The 17,657-nt window shown below is 36.6% G+C and overlaps 1 protein-coding gene across 1 annotated transcript in view; it reads right to left on the bottom strand.

Moving 5' to 3' along the window:
• Positions 1 to 238: 238 nt before the first annotated feature.
• TNS4 (tensin 4) overlaps positions 239 to 17,657 on the bottom strand; it is a 56,648-nt gene continuing 39,229 nt past the window's right edge. Inside the window, exons 6-13 of the mRNA XM_044055011.1 lie at positions 17,100 to 17,231; positions 15,512 to 15,604; positions 13,895 to 13,972; positions 9,979 to 10,053; positions 8,141 to 8,309; positions 6,522 to 6,590; positions 5,252 to 5,278; positions 239 to 1,555 (exon numbers count right to left, since the gene is read on the bottom strand). Of these exons, the coding sequence (XP_043910946.1) occupies positions 1,417 to 1,555; positions 5,252 to 5,278; positions 6,522 to 6,590; positions 8,141 to 8,309; positions 9,979 to 10,053; positions 13,895 to 13,972; positions 15,512 to 15,604; positions 17,100 to 17,231 (782 nt within the window). The 3' untranslated portion in view covers positions 239 to 1,416. The remainder of the gene's footprint in view (positions 1,556 to 5,251; positions 5,279 to 6,521; positions 6,591 to 8,140; positions 8,310 to 9,978; positions 10,054 to 13,894; positions 13,973 to 15,511; positions 15,605 to 17,099; positions 17,232 to 17,657) is intronic.

Below are 17,657 nucleotides of genomic sequence, written 5' to 3' on the forward strand. Positions count from 1 at the left end.
TTACTGCCATTTAAAGATTTACCAACAAAATATGGTAGTGCACTACAACTTTGCAGAAACCATCTTTCCATCTGTCTGTGAACACCTGGAAAGCTGCTGTTGAGATTTATGAAATGTTGCAGGTTTACACCTTGTCAAATGTAACAAAAAATGTATAGTTTGCTGACACTTACTTAGAAAACCATGCAGTGTGCCAATAAGTAGCACGAGAAAAGGAGACAATGGACTGACAAAAGAGTTTGTTGCAATATGTTTAATCAAAGACTATAAATAAGATGCTGTCGCTCAGTGTATAAAAAATCAATTCAAAGTCTAATTGCACTCAGTGATTGCTACTGCAGAATTTATCTTACTGTGAGGTTTAACTGTTTTGGGACAACACCTACAGAAGTAACAGTGGTACAAAATAAATCATGACATTCACTGCCAAAGGAGGCATTAGCAGTTATTACTTGATAACTCACTGTCAAGACCAGTAACAATGGTTATTTACTTTGAAGGCTGTGTTCCATTTTTACATTTCATGCACGTACCCACTTCCCCCTTCCAGATCGCTAAGTGTGCTGTAACATGCTGCTACAAGACCAGATAAAAAGACACTGCTTCCATTTAAAGACAACATTACTGCATAGCTAGCCTTTACATTATGTATGGAGAATTAACTGATAACTGAAAACAAGTCAATTCTAGGAACGGCTCCGTGGGCTATTAATATGCTCTTGGAAAGTTGCCCATTCAAGTGTTATTCACCTGCTTGTAAATATGACTTCTCACTTACTTTCAGAGAATGATTACAATGTTTTTTTGTTCTAAGAATCCTTTGAGTAACTCATTCTCTTTTGATAAAAGGAGGCATGAAGTCACTCTAGAGGTATTGTGTAGAGATGTTAACAATGTGGTGCTATAAAATTACAAGCCATACTTAGACGTTTATTGAGAGATCAACATCTGTTCCTGCTGCGTCACACCCATCCATAGATTAGACATGCCTGTTTACTGTCACATTGATACCAGAACAGCTTCTGTCCCATATGATGGGCACACCAGTATCTGGTCCAATCATTTTGCTGTTCTTTCATTATGACCTTGGCATTAAGTCATACAAGTATCACTTTCGTATATTATGCTATGAGCCCAGCATGAGAGCTAGTCTTTTTTAAGCCAGGGTTTAAGCATACTCTGAAGAGGCAAACTCGTCCATGACTGTGATACAAAAGAAGTTTCTTAGAAGGAATACAGCAACAGGCCAAGAGCTTTTCATCACAAAAGAATATAGCATGTCATCCAGTCCCATCTGTATAGCGTAAAATGCTATAAAAAGTTTTACTGTCATTGCTGCAGCAGGCAAAACAGCAATAAATAAATAAATAAATAAATGCTTAACCAGATTTATAAGTATGAGAAGCTGTGCACCCATTATTTTCCCATATCCTTAGCAAGATTGCTGACAAAGCTGATAATAGGGGATACTGGCTGGACAACATCATACTCTGCAAACAGGTGGCACACATTCTCTGATGGGTCTGTTCGGCTTTTTGCGACAAATCCAAAAATCCTTTAGAGAAAAAGAAAACACATATAAAATTTAGTTGATAGCTTAGACTTTTAATACAGAAAATATTAAAATATTCAAACAATAAACATAAAGAATGAACATAATGACTGCAGTCAGTGAATAAACAAGTCTTTAATAAAAATTAAATTGGCGTTTGGAAAAAAAAGCTGATATCAAAATTATGAGGTGTATGAATTCAGAAATTCAGAAGATTTTTTTTTGCCTCTTGATGGCTTTCATCCCAGCTTCCAACTAATTCATTTGTTCTGCTCAGGTACTAATATCCACTTTGTAATTGGAGAGTTTTTCACATTTCCACCGCACGTGCCCATATCATCCCATGAGATAATGTACAATAGGTGCCTGTGAGGATTGTGTCACCTGCTTTTATGAGGGGCAACCTCTCTATCTCCCTGCCCCCTTGATGGCCACCAGTAATCTTCAGTCTCCATTACAGATTAGGGATTTTAACATGGAAATTATATTTCTAGCCATGCACCTCACACACTTCCCCTCAGATCAAGATAAGCAATTGCCTCTTTATCGTTTTTCTTGCTCCCCCAACTGCTCCTCTAGTGCCTAAGCCATTAATCAAACCCATGTTAGACAGATTATAATCAGGATTTGATCCCTCTGTGTCACAGATGTGGCATAAAAATATGACATTTATAATTATAGTAGCAGTGGTGGTCACAAGGCACAGTGCAGCCTAACCATTATTTTAATCAACAGTTTTATCAGACAAGAAAAAAAACAGGAGCTTTTTTCTTCAACATAATAGGGCTTACAAACTTTGGTTTCATCAAAATTACAGGAAATGCAAATCTCCTTCAGAGTCCACATACTCAAGGAAAAGAAGGACACCCCACACTGTATGCCAGTTCAGTTACAAGGAGGCAGTGTGCCAGTCTCTGCTGTTGGTTATTGGGTCAGTTACCATCTTACATATTGTACTAACAGCTGGCAAGACATGAACACATACATACTGTGTCTAGCCAGCTATTATTTTAAAGAAGGGAATGGAGGGGTCCAGTCTGAATGCCAGTAAAGGCCAGAGAGACATGGGCAAATGTCTTGGGGTATATGCATAATGATGAATGAATGAATGTACATATTCCCTGCTGATATCACTGCATGTCTGTGTCTCTGGAAGGCTGGAAGGAGAGAGGTCCATGACACTACCACTTCATAACAGCACTAACAGTCAAAGGCGTTTAGCTTCCAACACTTCTCTGGTTGTGTCTAAGCTGTTGTACCAAAAGGCTCTCCCCTTTAAAAACAGGCACCTCACTAAACAAAAATTAATGGCAGGAATAGACTAGAAAAACAACAGGAGGAGAGGAGATGCCTAGATTGGTATGGAAACATGGACAGTAGGAATTTAATTCACTGGGGTATCCTACCACTGAAAATATTCTTTTTTTTCTAAATGTTATAATGGCCATCAAAGGAGTTGAAGAGAACTTGTAATATACTGACTGCATTCTCTTTATCTGTCATTGACTCTGGTTGTAGAGAGAGTTACAGATCATACCATGGTACACTCTGAGCAAAAATGAAGCTGATTTAACAAAAACAGTAAAATAAAATGTACTTTGCTATGATTCATACCAGTTGGCCCAACTCTTTTGCAGCGTCATTCAGTTTTTTATGGATATTTTAATATGACAGATGAAACTATGTTTTATACAAATATGGCTTTGGAGCAGGTTGTGGAGCAGCAATTAAAATATCCATTTTAAATACAAGCATGCAAAGATTTATTTTAAAAAACGATATTTTACATAGTTTTGTTTGCTTTAGTGACATATTTTAACTTACTAATCTGGTGTTTTGGGAGATAATGGCTGTTTCTTGGTAGTGTATTCATGAAAGAAAACATGTAACCATCATGGTACATATTATTTCAGAATACTTTAAACAAAGAAAAAGCACTAGCAAAATTCATGTTTAAATTAAAGTTGTTTTAAATTCATATTTTGAAAAAAATCTTGGAAAGTGCAGTTTTGGATTCAAAATTTGAAGGCTTCAGTACTTCTTGTCAGATCCTTTTTACTGCAGTGGAAGCTAAACATTAGCAAATTAAAATAAACAGTCCATATAGTTTAAATGTACTTGTGACAGGGAGTTACTGGTTAGTATTCAATGTATACATTTTGAAGGATGCATTTTCCTTTATTATAATTTTTCACCCAGCTGAGACATCATAGCACAAAAATAAAATGTCTGCAATGTCAAAGACACTGACACCAGCAGATTCCAGTGCTTTATTTCAGTAAAGTCAGAGTTTGAAATACTCAGCTGACAGCAAAAGAAGATGATATGCACGTTGCACTTGCTGAATGTATACCATGTAACAGAAGCAATCATTCTTCAGGTACCTAACACACTTAAATTCCTTCATTCCTTATTGAAGAGTGAGTATTATGGACATCTGTGCATGTATGAGCAAGCCATGGTTGTTATGTAGTGTCACAAAGCTACTTTTGTGTTATGAGCTCAGAAGCTCAGGATGTTACAGAATGCACTATGAGATGCTAATAAAAGTAAGAGCACTTGTTTTCTAAACAACAGCAATGATTTAAAAGGAGATCAGAGCTAAGTCCCAATTGTGGTAAAATATTCTTGTGTGACAGACTGGAGAGTGGGTAATGTTGATGCTGAGCAGATAGTAGTATTATGTGCATATTTAATAAGAGTAGCATGTGTGCATGACAGAGTGGTGTTTTTTTAATATTTCCCTTGAGACATTGGCAGTTCATTATAAGAAAAGCACTCACATAACTGCTTTTTTGTTTTGATTTGTTTGTTTGTGCGCACTTTGTGATGCTTATTATGGCATCCATAAATAACACTGAGGCACAGTTGTGCTATCTCAGCTATGTGTAAGGCTGGTGACACAAAGACATTAGCTGAGAACTGTTAGCCCCTGGATGTATCATTTTGGAGTAGTTCCTGGAGGTATGCTTTTGATAATTTGCACAGTAAAATGACTTTAGACATGCAGTAACCTGCACTGAGTCTTGGGTGCCTGAACCAGGAACTGTATATCTGGTCACCAGTCATACAGCTGAATGACACTTTCAGTCAAAGGAAGATGAGTGGCATCAAAACTTAGAAAGGGTTGGCTCCTTTGCCCTAAAATGTACACACCTCAGAGTTAATTATATTAAGTATGGCTGGAGGGAAGGAGAGGTTCCTGCAAAGGAGATGTCAATGACTTTATCCTCTGCCCCTTTCTATAAAAGTAATTTCAGTTTTCATCTTCAGCTGGTTTGTTCCTACTGATGATATAATTTGACCATCTATTGTTTGGCAAGCTATTCTAAATCACCCTGAACAGCATAAGCCAGGATGGCAGGAAGTCACTTAGAGACAGCCAATGAACATCTTGATTTCCTAATGATTGTTAAATATCAAGCACAGCCCACATTGATTAAGCAATGGAATTTATGTATCTGGTTGTCCATGTGAATATTTTTCTCTGTTTCTCCCAAATGAATTTTGATTATTTTAATATGGCATTTCACTTACAAATCTACTCCAGTTGCTGTTAATTAAAACAAAAATTAAACAAATCTTTATGAATGGTTTATAGACAGCAAATATTCAGATAATCTATACCACTGAACTATGAAGGAATAATCTGTTGTATGTGCAGAAAACTTTACATGGATTTATTTAACTATAGCTCACCTTGCAGATCTGCAACTCTTCTGCCACCTGCAACAAAAAATACAATAAAAATGTATAAAAAAAAATCATATAAAACAGGAAATAAAATAAAAAAATACTTTAAGAAAATCAATTGCATTATTTTCTTTATTCTTACATGATCTACTGGGTCTGATGTGTTGGTATTCAAGAATACATTATACAGACTGTTTGCTCATGTACAGGTGACTGCATTAGACTTTTACTTATTTGTATGTATTTAGACTGTAAAAACAAAATGAAAACTCCAGCAAAGCTAGAACTTCCACTGAGTGACCTCCCAAACCTCTTGTATCAGAGGCACATGGGATATATGCAAATGACCCTTATGAACATCAGGTGTTTCAGCTAATTGGCGATACTGAATGCCCGTGACTTGTTTCATCATTGTAATGGACAATTTCAGGCCAATAAAGCCAAACCCCACTCACTGTGGTTATGCATATTTCAGCCTTGTTATGACCTCGTCAGCACAGCACAAGCAGAGTGTTTGACTAAGCAGAAGAAACACAGGGCTGTTATACCCAGCTGATGTCCATTATCATTAGGGTCACTGCAAAAATATCCCAAACAACAAACTAAAACAATAAGTGAGAAGGTCATTGAAAAACCAATCAGCAAAAACAAAATGAAAACTCCAGCAAAGCTAGAACTTCCACTGAGTGACCTCCCAAACCTATTGTATCAGAGGCACACGGGATATATGCAAATGACCCTTATGAACATCAGGTGTTTCAGCAAATTGGCGATTCTGAATGCCCATGACTTGTTTCGTTATTTTAATGGACAATTTCAGGCTAATAAAGCCAAACCCCACTAGCTGAGGATATGCATATTTCGGCCTTGTTATGACCTCATCAGCACAGCACAAGCAGAGTGTTTGATAGGCAAGAGGACATTTTGTTTTTACTGATTGGTTTTTCAGTGACCTTCCCACTTATTGTGTTATGTATTGAGACTGTAGTATATTCTGCATGTGGTCGCTGTCATAAAATCAGCAAACAAGAAAAACAAAAACAAAATGTCCAACAATGATTACATTTAAAACATTTACTTATTTCATCCACTGGCCACTTGCTCCCATACCTTGTCCAGAACTACATGACATCCAAAGATGAAGAGGCATGTTAGTAGTGTCTAATGCCTTAGTACAATGCAGTATCAAGTCTTGTAATATAGGATTTAAGACAAGGTATTGCATTATATATATACATGCTTTGCTGATACTTAACGATGTTAATAAAATGCTTACTTTCTGTTTTCAGGGTCCATTCCACAAAAACTGATTGTGTTTGCAGGATAATGTCTTCTGAAAAACAATCTGTAATAGAAGAGGAAACAGAAGTTTAAGCTATTTGCCATATGTTTTATCATTCTGGTACCACAGAACTGCCACAAGGCCAAGTACTTATGATTCACATTGAACATTTGTCACACAGACATGCCATACTTCTCAACTGCAATGTCCAGATTTTGCCTTATATATTTGGTCTGTTCCTCATAAAATGTGTGGTTTTCAGGCAAGTCATTGTGGATTAAAGTCACTAAATAATACTAAATAATGGCAGACATTTGAGTTTAAGACTTCTAATTACTTAAGACTGAAATACATAATGTAAAACCTGCTATTCTAGCAACATTCTAAGTCTATAGAAGCAATATTTAAAATCTGTTCCTATTTTAGGGCCTTTGTACTCCCATTCATTTGGCTTTCTCCACTTTTCTTGAACTGAAAGGTTGAGAGGTATGGCACATGCACTGACTTTATGCCTGCAGTGTTTTAACCCCAGTGTGTGTGTGTGTTGATTCATAAGCTGTGGAACTATCTAACCTGATAATATTGAACAGTATGTCATCTTTTTTTCTCCATTATGTGTGATCCTAGTTTGAAATCCAGTACTTCATATTTATTTGTCTAGTTTATTCTGTTAACCTGGCACTTAATTTACTGGGTTATTTATTGCTCTTTTTCAGAGGTGACCAAGAAAATAAAAATACATCACCATTAAAGTATACTAATGACATGACGAAACATTCATTGACAGTTCTGTGTTCTAACTGTCTAAAGGATATCAGCATGTCTTCCCATTTCACAGTTGTCATTCCCTTTACTTGTTTGCTCTTAACTTTTCCATTACCTTATAAATTCACCCAACCATCATCACCAGTACTTGTCTGTTATTGATTGATTGACTGACTATTGACTTAATTGATAGGTAAGTGAGCAGGACTACAAGGGCTCCTTTTTCAGGTACACCCTCAAATAATTTATACAAACCAAATACAAAGTATACAGTACAAGGTAATCTGCATATACAAATAATAATAATAACTATGCAGTGCAGACTATACTTCCAGAAATTCAACCAAATTTATAAAGGGTATGAATGGCAAGTGTTTAAGGCATGATGCAAAAGTAATACAGAAAAGAAGGCATAAGAAGAACAGGCAAAGTAATATGAAACATGTTTCCAAAGCAATATTCAATTTTATATTTATGTTGGGTGCCACAGGAGTCATTAATTTATCTGTTCATTTTTTAAGTCATTATGCAAGTAGTTGAGCTGAACAAATCAATAATATTATAATAAATAGAAATAATTAATAGAAGTGTGTGAGGTCAGCCACAGCTGGGTAACACTTATACCTATACGTAAGTATAGACATAATAAATATAAGTTGTGCATAAACTTACTGTTCCTATTTTTATGAACTACCACCTGGGAATTAGGGGCTTCATAAACAGATATGCACTTGCAGTGAAGGAGATGACAGCATTTTATCAAGACTTGCTAACTCCTGGAAACAAGTTAATGATTATTTGGCATCAGACAATATACAGTGTCATGAAAAGGATAGTAAATTACTTACTTTCTCTGGACATCAGTAAGTGTGATTCCTTGATCTGCTGCTTTGAAGTGCACAATTGTTGGTGAAGGCAGTGGATCTGTATCGAATGTTACAGAAACTGCTTTCTGGACAGCAGATTGCCCAGTTAATGTTTCTGTGGCTACTGAGTACAAGTACAGGACATTGCAAGCTGCAAAGAAAGCATGGTTTTATTTACTTCTCTTGGTCTGAAATTATCCTAAAAGGTCAAATGCAGTCACTCTACAAAACTATATTACAATGGCATGACTGATAGAACATTCTTCTAAATCACTGCTAAAATACAGAAATGTAGAATTTACTCCCATAAGTTATGACACACTCTCTCCCATCATGTTCTCTTCCCTTAGGTATCATCAGACTTTATTTTATAGGTAAGTATTAGAATAGCTGCCTTTGTGGGCCACTTTAAGCATAGTCAGTCTCCTTTAATGAGGATCAAACCTTATATCTCTTAACTGTGAGGTAAACACCTTAACCATTATGCCAACCCCCAATCATGCATTTTAGTTTCTTAACATGTGTACCTTGCTCATGTACATTTGAATCTCCATATTTTTAATCTTGTGAGTTCCACTGATAGTAAGGAACATTTTTTAGTACAAATATTTAGACTGGACTGTCTATCCTTATAATGAGTCCTGGCCTGGAGTCACAGCTTAACAGCTGATTGGACAGCAGGCCATGGTGATTAACATCACATTTACTTTAAGCATGGAAGTTACAGGAGGTGTGTGTATGGGAGGGTTCAATTCTAAGCACCAGATTGCTTTAGTGTTCTCTGTATAAGTGACACTATTCAGGGACTAGACAGAAAACATTTAATTTGCAGATGAGACAAAGGAGCATAGTAGGATTTTCAGAAAGTAGGGTGGATAAGATGAGGTATTTTGTAAACTCAGGGGAATGATTAAATGTGTTATATCTTAAATTCAGAACAAAGATGGGCAGAATGGAGAATGTGGGTAATAAAAACATTGGAGAGTACTATATAATGGATTATGACATTATGACAACAGCAAATAATTTAAAGTAGCCATGACGTCATTATTTCAGATGTTTTTCAGGGAGGGCAAAGTTTATGAGATATTAGTAGTGAATGTTGAAGAAGGGTTGGGGATTCATCCAGTGAGGCATTTAAAGTATGAAACAGCAAGTCATTCTTCAGTCCTTCAGACAGCTGGCATGACATCTGCAATGCTGTATACAAATCTGGAGATACAGGCAAGAGGGCAACTAAAATGTTTTTGGGGCTATGCCACAAAATATATGACTAAAATAACTACATATGTGTATTCTGGGAAAAGAAACAGGGAGAGCGGGAGGGAGTTTAATCAAGAGAACTTAACAAAGTCCAAGAGGCCAACACCTTCTGGAGGAAGAGATATATAAAAGTAGAACTGAATATTAAAGTCTGAATTTAAGAATACTACAGTTCAGTAGTAATGTGAGAAAGCATTTTTCTCTATGCAGAAGATTGTAGACTTATGGAATTCCTGTCTGTGGAAGCGTCACAATTCAAAATGGCAGTGAAATTCAATAGTTCATGTACCCTTCTAGTGTGATATGGGAAGAAGCAAGATGCTTGTTAGCAGGAAATTTCTGCTTCTCCTACAGGTAGCAGGTCACACTGGCCCAGCAAGCCTTATTTTCTCACAAGTTCTATGTGTCAGTGTTTATTGATTACAGCACTTTTATTCAGCAGAGTTAGTTTATTTGTGCAAAATGTAGAATTAATACTGATTAGATAAATATAAGAGCGTTGTGGTCTTTTTCAAAAACATTAAATTTTATAATAAAATCAGTATCACTTAACTTACCAACTGATTTTTGAGAGTGACTGGCAGATGTGCTTGTTGAAGAAGTTGGGCTGTTTTTTTCATCAGCTGTAAAATCTGCAGAAAAATAGAGGAATTGGTTTTAACACAGATTTATACATAATTCTGGTAAATGTGGAACAGTTCACATGCTAAATTTTTCCATTTTATGTCCTGCTAGTTTCAGTGGGTGACATGGGACATGTTTATCAATTAGCAGTGTAGAAAATTTAGAACCATTTGCAAACTGATATCACTTGCATTTTTGTAGACACATTATTTCTACATCTGATGTTGTTAAAACATACTTCTATTTACGCATATCTTTTCTACTTGCTTACAGTATTATAACTTCCACTCTTGCATTTCTCCACATTTCAGTGTGACTTTACAGGTGTATAACCTGAAAGCTTCAGAAATTTCTGATTTCTACTGAGATGAACATAATATTTTTAGCTGCCTACACTTTTTGTGAAACCACTGTCAACCAGTACACAGGCATTTGGGAAGAAGGCAGGACCCACTATGGGCAACTTTGCTTATCAGACCACTAAAAGAGGGTCGGAAGTAAATACCAATAATTCAGGGGTTCTACAAATGGACAAAGTCTTTTTTATTTACACAGAGTTTTTTTCTTCTCTGGCATATACTTCCCATTGTTGATAAAAATGCAATGGTTTAGTAACAGTCAGAGAACCTTGAATATTGTTACCTACTTGAATGCAGAAGTAGGCACATAAAACACATAACTGCATACAGTAAAAAAGTGGAAAGCACAACAGATAACCTGATATATGACCAGTTCATTAAAACCTCCCCAACTATTTTTTGGGTTGTCATGTGATATTCATCCAAATAAATGAAACATTGAGAGTCCTTCTCGTTCTGGTCCGTTTAGGGAAGGAATCTTCTGTGGGTACTCATTTGCTTGAAAAACAGATGGTCTTAATTATTCTAAAAGGAAACTGATTAGACGGTCAAGGCTGAAGGAGAAGCTATTTATTTATTTATTGTTACTATTTGTACATTCATTCATTCATTCATTCTGTAATATCTAGTTTAGTACCCCAGGGTAGCCAAAGTCTATCATGGCATTCAGTAAAAATGCTAGTCCATTCAGTCACATTACGTTTAAAAAACACTTCGAAAATATTAAGTGTGACAGTAATATGGATGGATAATGAATCAGAGCACAATATGTAAAGAAAAAAAAAAGAAAAAAGATTCACTTATTTCACAAAGCAAACTTGAAGACTGAGAAAGCAGATAGTAGAAAAGTAGAAAGGAACATAAAAAGCTACAGGTACATCAGAGCCACTTATGATGACAACATGATTACTCAGCATGCATTTCTGGGATTACACTAAGCAGAAAAGCATTTCCCATGGGATCCAAAATCCCTGCCACAATCTAAAATGCTAAGTAACCAGGCAGGATATAATTGGTTTCACACAAGACCATTTCTTCAAATATACCTTTTATCTTTTTTTATTTAATTATTTTGACCAGCTTAGTCCCAATAGGCTAGCAGTCTCTTTTCAAGGAAGGTACAAGGTGGTACTTATACTACCAGAAAAATGCATCAGGGAACTTTCCTTACCTGCTTTGACAGGTGTATTGGGATTGTTTACATCCACCCAAGCTAACACAAACTCAGGCAGTTGGGGTCTGAGTTTAATGTCTCACCCAAAGGGCAGCAAACCTCTTATGCTGCACTGCAGTGTCAGCAATTGATATTCCTGGGGTGGGAATAGAACCAATAGCCTTCTACACCAAAGGCAAGCATAGTACCTGTTGCACTGTTGAAATTCTCTTGTATACCTCTTACTAAAATTTATAATGCCTTGTATCAAAACTTTAATTCAGTTGGCTACTCCCAACCAAACAATATTTCCACAAATGCTCAGGGGTGGACTGACTAAACACCAATAAAATGTATTCATATACTGTAATGTAGGCTACATAACAGGTAGGTTTTATCCCTGAATAAAGTGCAGTGTACTTCATTCAGGAGGTAAAATCATTACACCCCATTAAGTATACCTCTTACTAAAATTTATAATGCCTTGTATCAAAACTTTAATTCAGTTGGCTACTCCCAACCAAACAATATTTCCACAAATGCTCAGGGGTGGACTGACTAAACACCAATAAAATGTATTCATATACTGTAATGTAGGCTACATAACAGGTAGGTTTTATCCCTGAATAAAGTGCAGTGTACTTCATTCAGGAGGTAAAATCATTACACCCCATTAAAAGTCTAGCAGACATACAGAACCTTCCTGAAAAAAAGCTACTAACCTAGTGGGACTAACCTGATCAGCAAAGGATAGCTAGAGAATTATTGAAAACAACAAAGAAACGGAGCAGCATTTTTGTTCAGTCCAGAGTGGAAAACCAAATTTAAAATCCACTTTAAAGTTAAACCACCATCTCTGTGCATAAGAAATACATTAAAAGTTAATCAAACCTACCGTTCATCTGTTTCCTTCAAACCTGCTGTTCATCTGTTTCTTTTATTACATGTCCCATAAACAGTCAGGTAATCTTTAGCAGCCACAGTTACAGTGGCTGTAATGGTATTTAGGCAATGTGCTGCAAATATGTCACCTCATTTATGCGTGTGTGCACAAGGACATTTAAAAGCCACTGGCAGTGATGTCTGCCACTGCCAATGGCTCATATCAACACAGAGACACAGAAACCCCACTGACAGTAATGTCTGCTACTGCCAATAAGTCATAACAACACAGAGACACAGAAACCCCACTGAAAGTAATGCATACCACTAGTAATAACTCATACAAGTGCAGTGACACAGGAACCCCACTTTGAGTTATGTATACCACTACCACTAACTCACACCAGTGCAGTGACACAGAAACCCCAATGAAAGTAATGTATACCACTACCACTAACTCATACCAGTGCAGTGACAAAGAAACCCCAGTGCGAATAATGTACACCACTACCAATAACTCATACAAGTGCAGTGACACAGGAACCCCACTGAGAGTTATGTATACCACTACCACTAACTCACACCAGTGCAGTGACACAGAAACCCCAATGAAAGTAATGTATACCACTTCCACTAACTCATACCAGTGCAGTGACAAAGAAACCCCAGTGAGAATAATGTACACCACTACCAATAACTCATACAAGTGCAGTGACACAGGAACCCCACTGAGAGTTATGTATACCACTACCACTAACTCACACCAGTGCAGTGACACAGAAACCCCAATGAAAGTAATGTATACCACTACCACTAACTCATACCAGTGCAGTGACAAAGAAACCCCACTGAGAGTAATGCACACCACTACCAATAACTCATACAAGTGCAGTGACACAGGAACCCCACTGAGAGTTATGTATACCACTACCACTAACTCACACCAGTGCAGTGACACAGGAACCCCACTGAGAGTTATGTATACCACTACCACTAACTCACACCAGTGCAGTGACACAGAAACCCCAATGAAAGTAATGTATACCACTACCACTAACTCATACCAGTGCAGTGACAAAGAAACCCCACTGAGAGTAATGTACACCACTACCAATAACTCATACAAGCTCAGTGACACAGGAACCCCACTGATAAAATGCTTAATTGGTGGTACAAGCTGTATTTACAAGCCAGTTGCTTCTGTGATTCCTGCAGGATGTTTTGATATAAAGCTTCATTTCATAATGTTCTTTTTCTTGTCACAGCATATGCAATAATCACATGCATCATATATATTTAGATGAATGACCATTAAATGAATTGATTCACATAGCCCACATACACATAAATGCATGGAGGTTTGAATGTATTTACAGACACAAATATAAATGCAGTGGTGTGCACTGAAACTTTCTTGTAACATGCTGTGTATGAAATAAGATTAAAGTTACTTACCCTTTTTGGGTATTCTCAGTTTACATGGCAAGGACATTGTAGAAACTGCACATTGATAAACTAGTGCAGACAGACTTCCTACAAAAATAACAAAAAACAATCATTAATAACATTTGTTAAATGCGCAGGTTACTACAACAGAGCTGCAGACTGCTGCTCTCTGTAAAATAACAGCTCTCTGATGCAGTTAAATGATGCTGAATTTGTCATTTGATGATGCCACTGTTACAATGGCTTATGAGTATTTTAGTGACCTGTTTCAAGCATCACAGATAGCGTTTCTGGTGATGTCTCCCTCTGGTCAGATGGATACCACAAAGGTCACAAGCGCATAATTATTTGTAAAGTTTCTTAGTGTGCTAGGAAAACAGCCATGCAAAACTAGTCATAATCCAGGCTTAAGTAAGACAAGTACATCACTAGATGGGTTTGAAACAAGGCTGCATGAAGGGGTTACTCGGGCATTAGTTCATACTGGACATTTTTATGCACTGTTGTGTGGGAAAATGGCAGCAGTTTCACTGTCCCATAAGGAAATTCACTAAGACTTACCATAAAGGTCAGCAGTAGAGAACATAAAAAGGTAAACGCTAGTCTCTGTGCCCCTCCCCCATGCCTCTCATTTTTAACATAAAAAGAGCTACTAGTAAGACAATATTTTAAAAATCACACTAGTGAGCTGCATAAAGAATTTCTTTCCCCAACCATAACTATAAGTTCATAAGTAGTTACTAGGTATGTGGTTCAGGAGAGCACTAGGGAGATTAGCCCAAATCCCACTTACCCCGGACTATCATCTGGTTAAGTGACTTGCTCAGTGTCACACAATAGGCAAAGGAAGGCTGAGAAATTCAAACTCTGAATTACAGAGTTAATAGCTCATAGCCTTAATCATCTCCGCTAACTGTCAGACAGAGATATAACTACCCTTAGGGGAATCAAACCCTGTTGTCCTGCCTGACAGTCAGTTATACTTGCCACTATGCTGATGATTACTGAAGTAAAATCGATACTTTTCTCTTGTTAAATTATCTGATAAGAGTTATTTTTACTAAGCTATTGGCATTGATGGTATGCCTCTAAAAAGGTACTCATACATTTAACTTAACATAAATTCTGAGGAAATAAAAAGTCTCTGATTTACACAAAAATAACACTGGAAATATCAAAAGGGGCATTGCCTACATACAAAGATGAGGTTTATTTACTATCTCAGAATCAAGACATCTTAGTTCTTTCTGTCTTTCTTGAAAGCATACCTGCAATGACTACAACATTTTTAATGCTATATTTTCCTGCCCTGAGATATGTCAAAAATGATCATATGAGTCTATAAATGTTCAGCTTTGAAAATGACTTTAATTCAGTGAATCATGAACACAGCCGATCAGTTTATGCATCACCTAAAGTCACCCCAATCTGCACTCTTTTTTAGTTTTAACTGCCTTGTTTAATTACTTGTTTTGTAATAATAGACTCATTTTTGTAAGTCAAATAATTAAAAGCTATATTTCATATAATGACTTGGGCAGAAATCTAGAGCAGATGTTAACTAAACACTGATTTCAATTCATGCCATACTTCATACTTTCATTAGTGAAGCATATCCTTGCTTACCAAAATAGAGATCATCAGTATCCCCTTTGATTCGAACACCTTTTGCTGATGATTCAATCAGGTAGTGTCTTACCAGTTCACTGTTGTCACCATCTTAAAATTAAAAAAGTTTGGATAATTAGATTTTAAAAAGATGAGGCAAAATATTGCATGACACATAAGCAAATATAAGCATAGCCCTTTTAACATTATTTCACATAGCTAAAAGTCTAAGTACATGCGAATCATGTTCTTAGAATGCTTTGCTCACCTTTTATGTCTTTAATTCACTCAGCATTTGTAAGAGGCAGCAGGCTAGATGCTTTGTGTAATGATCAATCCAATAGCCAAACATAGACATGGATATTTTTTGTATTTATCTCCTGCTAAATATACATTTTTCTAGGCAGAAGCTCATCTTCTTTCAGATGAGACTCCGGATTGTTCAAGACTTACTGATTATTCATGTTTGTGAAGGTAATATGTGCCAAATATCTTTGTAGGCCTGATTCATCCCTGCCACATGAACAAGAGACCACACATAGAGTCTCAAAGAAAATTAAACCTTTATGGAAAACACTGAGATGCTGCATCTTGTGATGTGAGATGGATAGTTTTAGACTACAGACACATAAAGTTTTAATATCCACTGCGTTTCCAGCAAACAGGAAAACAGAACTGACTATCTCAGAATTCACTGAAAATAGCTCTGCTACTGCTCAAACAATGCTAAAGTCATTATTATTGTTCCATTCTCTGAGATGCAGCATCTCATAGTGGGAAGTGAGGTGTAAGATGTCCATATTGGAGGACCACATGGGGCTTTCCCCTACAAAGAAAAGCAGCTTTGTGCTTTGAAATCAGGGAGGTATGCTATAGATTTGTCTCTCAGTGAACTATGAAGTATGTGTGTGCTTCAGGGCCTTTTTTTTTTCTGGAACAATAAACTTGCCTTAGCATGGCTTTTTATTGACCTCTCTCTATCCCAGAGGATCATTTTAGCAGACTGCATCAAAATTACTACAGCATACAAACAGGTAAACACCTTTGAGGCACTGGGGGCCCACTGACCTTACATAGCGGACTCACCCACTGTAAATAACATTCTGTAAAGAGAATAGTTTACATTAGACAAGCCATCAACTTTATGTGAAAGCAGACTATTAAATAGCATGGATATAGCCTTCACAATTCCACATGGGATACAGAATAGACTTGAAAGGAACCCGTTTATATAATGCTAATAAAATATTATCACTACTGCCATGATTAGTCATTTACAGTAACCGTAAGAGAAATTAACAATCATTTTTAAAGTATGTACAAGAGTCAGTAAAACATCTTTGAAAAGCTACAAGCAGGAAATAAATATGGTAATTCCTCTCCTTTCACTAGGGAAACTCCATTTAGGATGGAACACTTACCTTTTTACTCCCTTTTATTAAAATCCTGTGTTATGAAAGTAGGCAGAAGTTAGGTCGTAACAGTGAGGAAAGTAAGGAATGCCCAAAGGGAATGTTTCACTTTCTCCCAATTCTTTCCATATTGCCCATTGTATACTAAGTTACTAATGTTTATTCCAGGAAAGTATTCAGCAAAATCCTACTACCTGCTTGACTTCCAGGGAAGATGCTAGTTGGTGACTTGTCGACCTTTAACGCTAGGCCAAATGCTCCTCGATGTGAAGTGCTATCCCGTATAACAAAGGAGCCTGGTTCTTCATTTTTCAGCATGTCAATAGCTAAGAAGTATAAAAAATAATTTATTTAAACATTCTTTAGTTCTATCCATATGCAATTATTTCATTAATTGACATTAAACATATTTTGGTTCACAATGTGTGAATTACTGATGTATACCGTAACATTATTATACTCCTATAATATAGTCCAAAACACATCAAGACTTAAATACATTTCAAAATAAAATGTCTGAATGTAGCTGTTTCTGAAAGTGTTTTTGCAAGGGAAGATGAGCGAATCCCCTCTGTGGAGGGACCTGTAGACCATCCACAGCTAAGATATCGTAACACTGAGGTCACACAACCTCAAAGTAAAAGAGGAATTCTAAATCGTTTTATATCAGGCTACCACAATCAATTATTTATACAATGCCTACATACGGTATAACCTATTATAACATGCCAGTGCTTCCTGTACACACACAC

The sequence above is a fragment of the Protopterus annectens genome, chromosome 13.part0, assembly GCF_019279795.1.
Source record: "Protopterus annectens isolate FY-2018-M chromosome 13.part0, PAN1.0, whole genome shotgun sequence".
Taxonomy (NCBI): Eukaryota; Metazoa; Chordata; order Ceratodontiformes; family Protopteridae; genus Protopterus; species Protopterus annectens.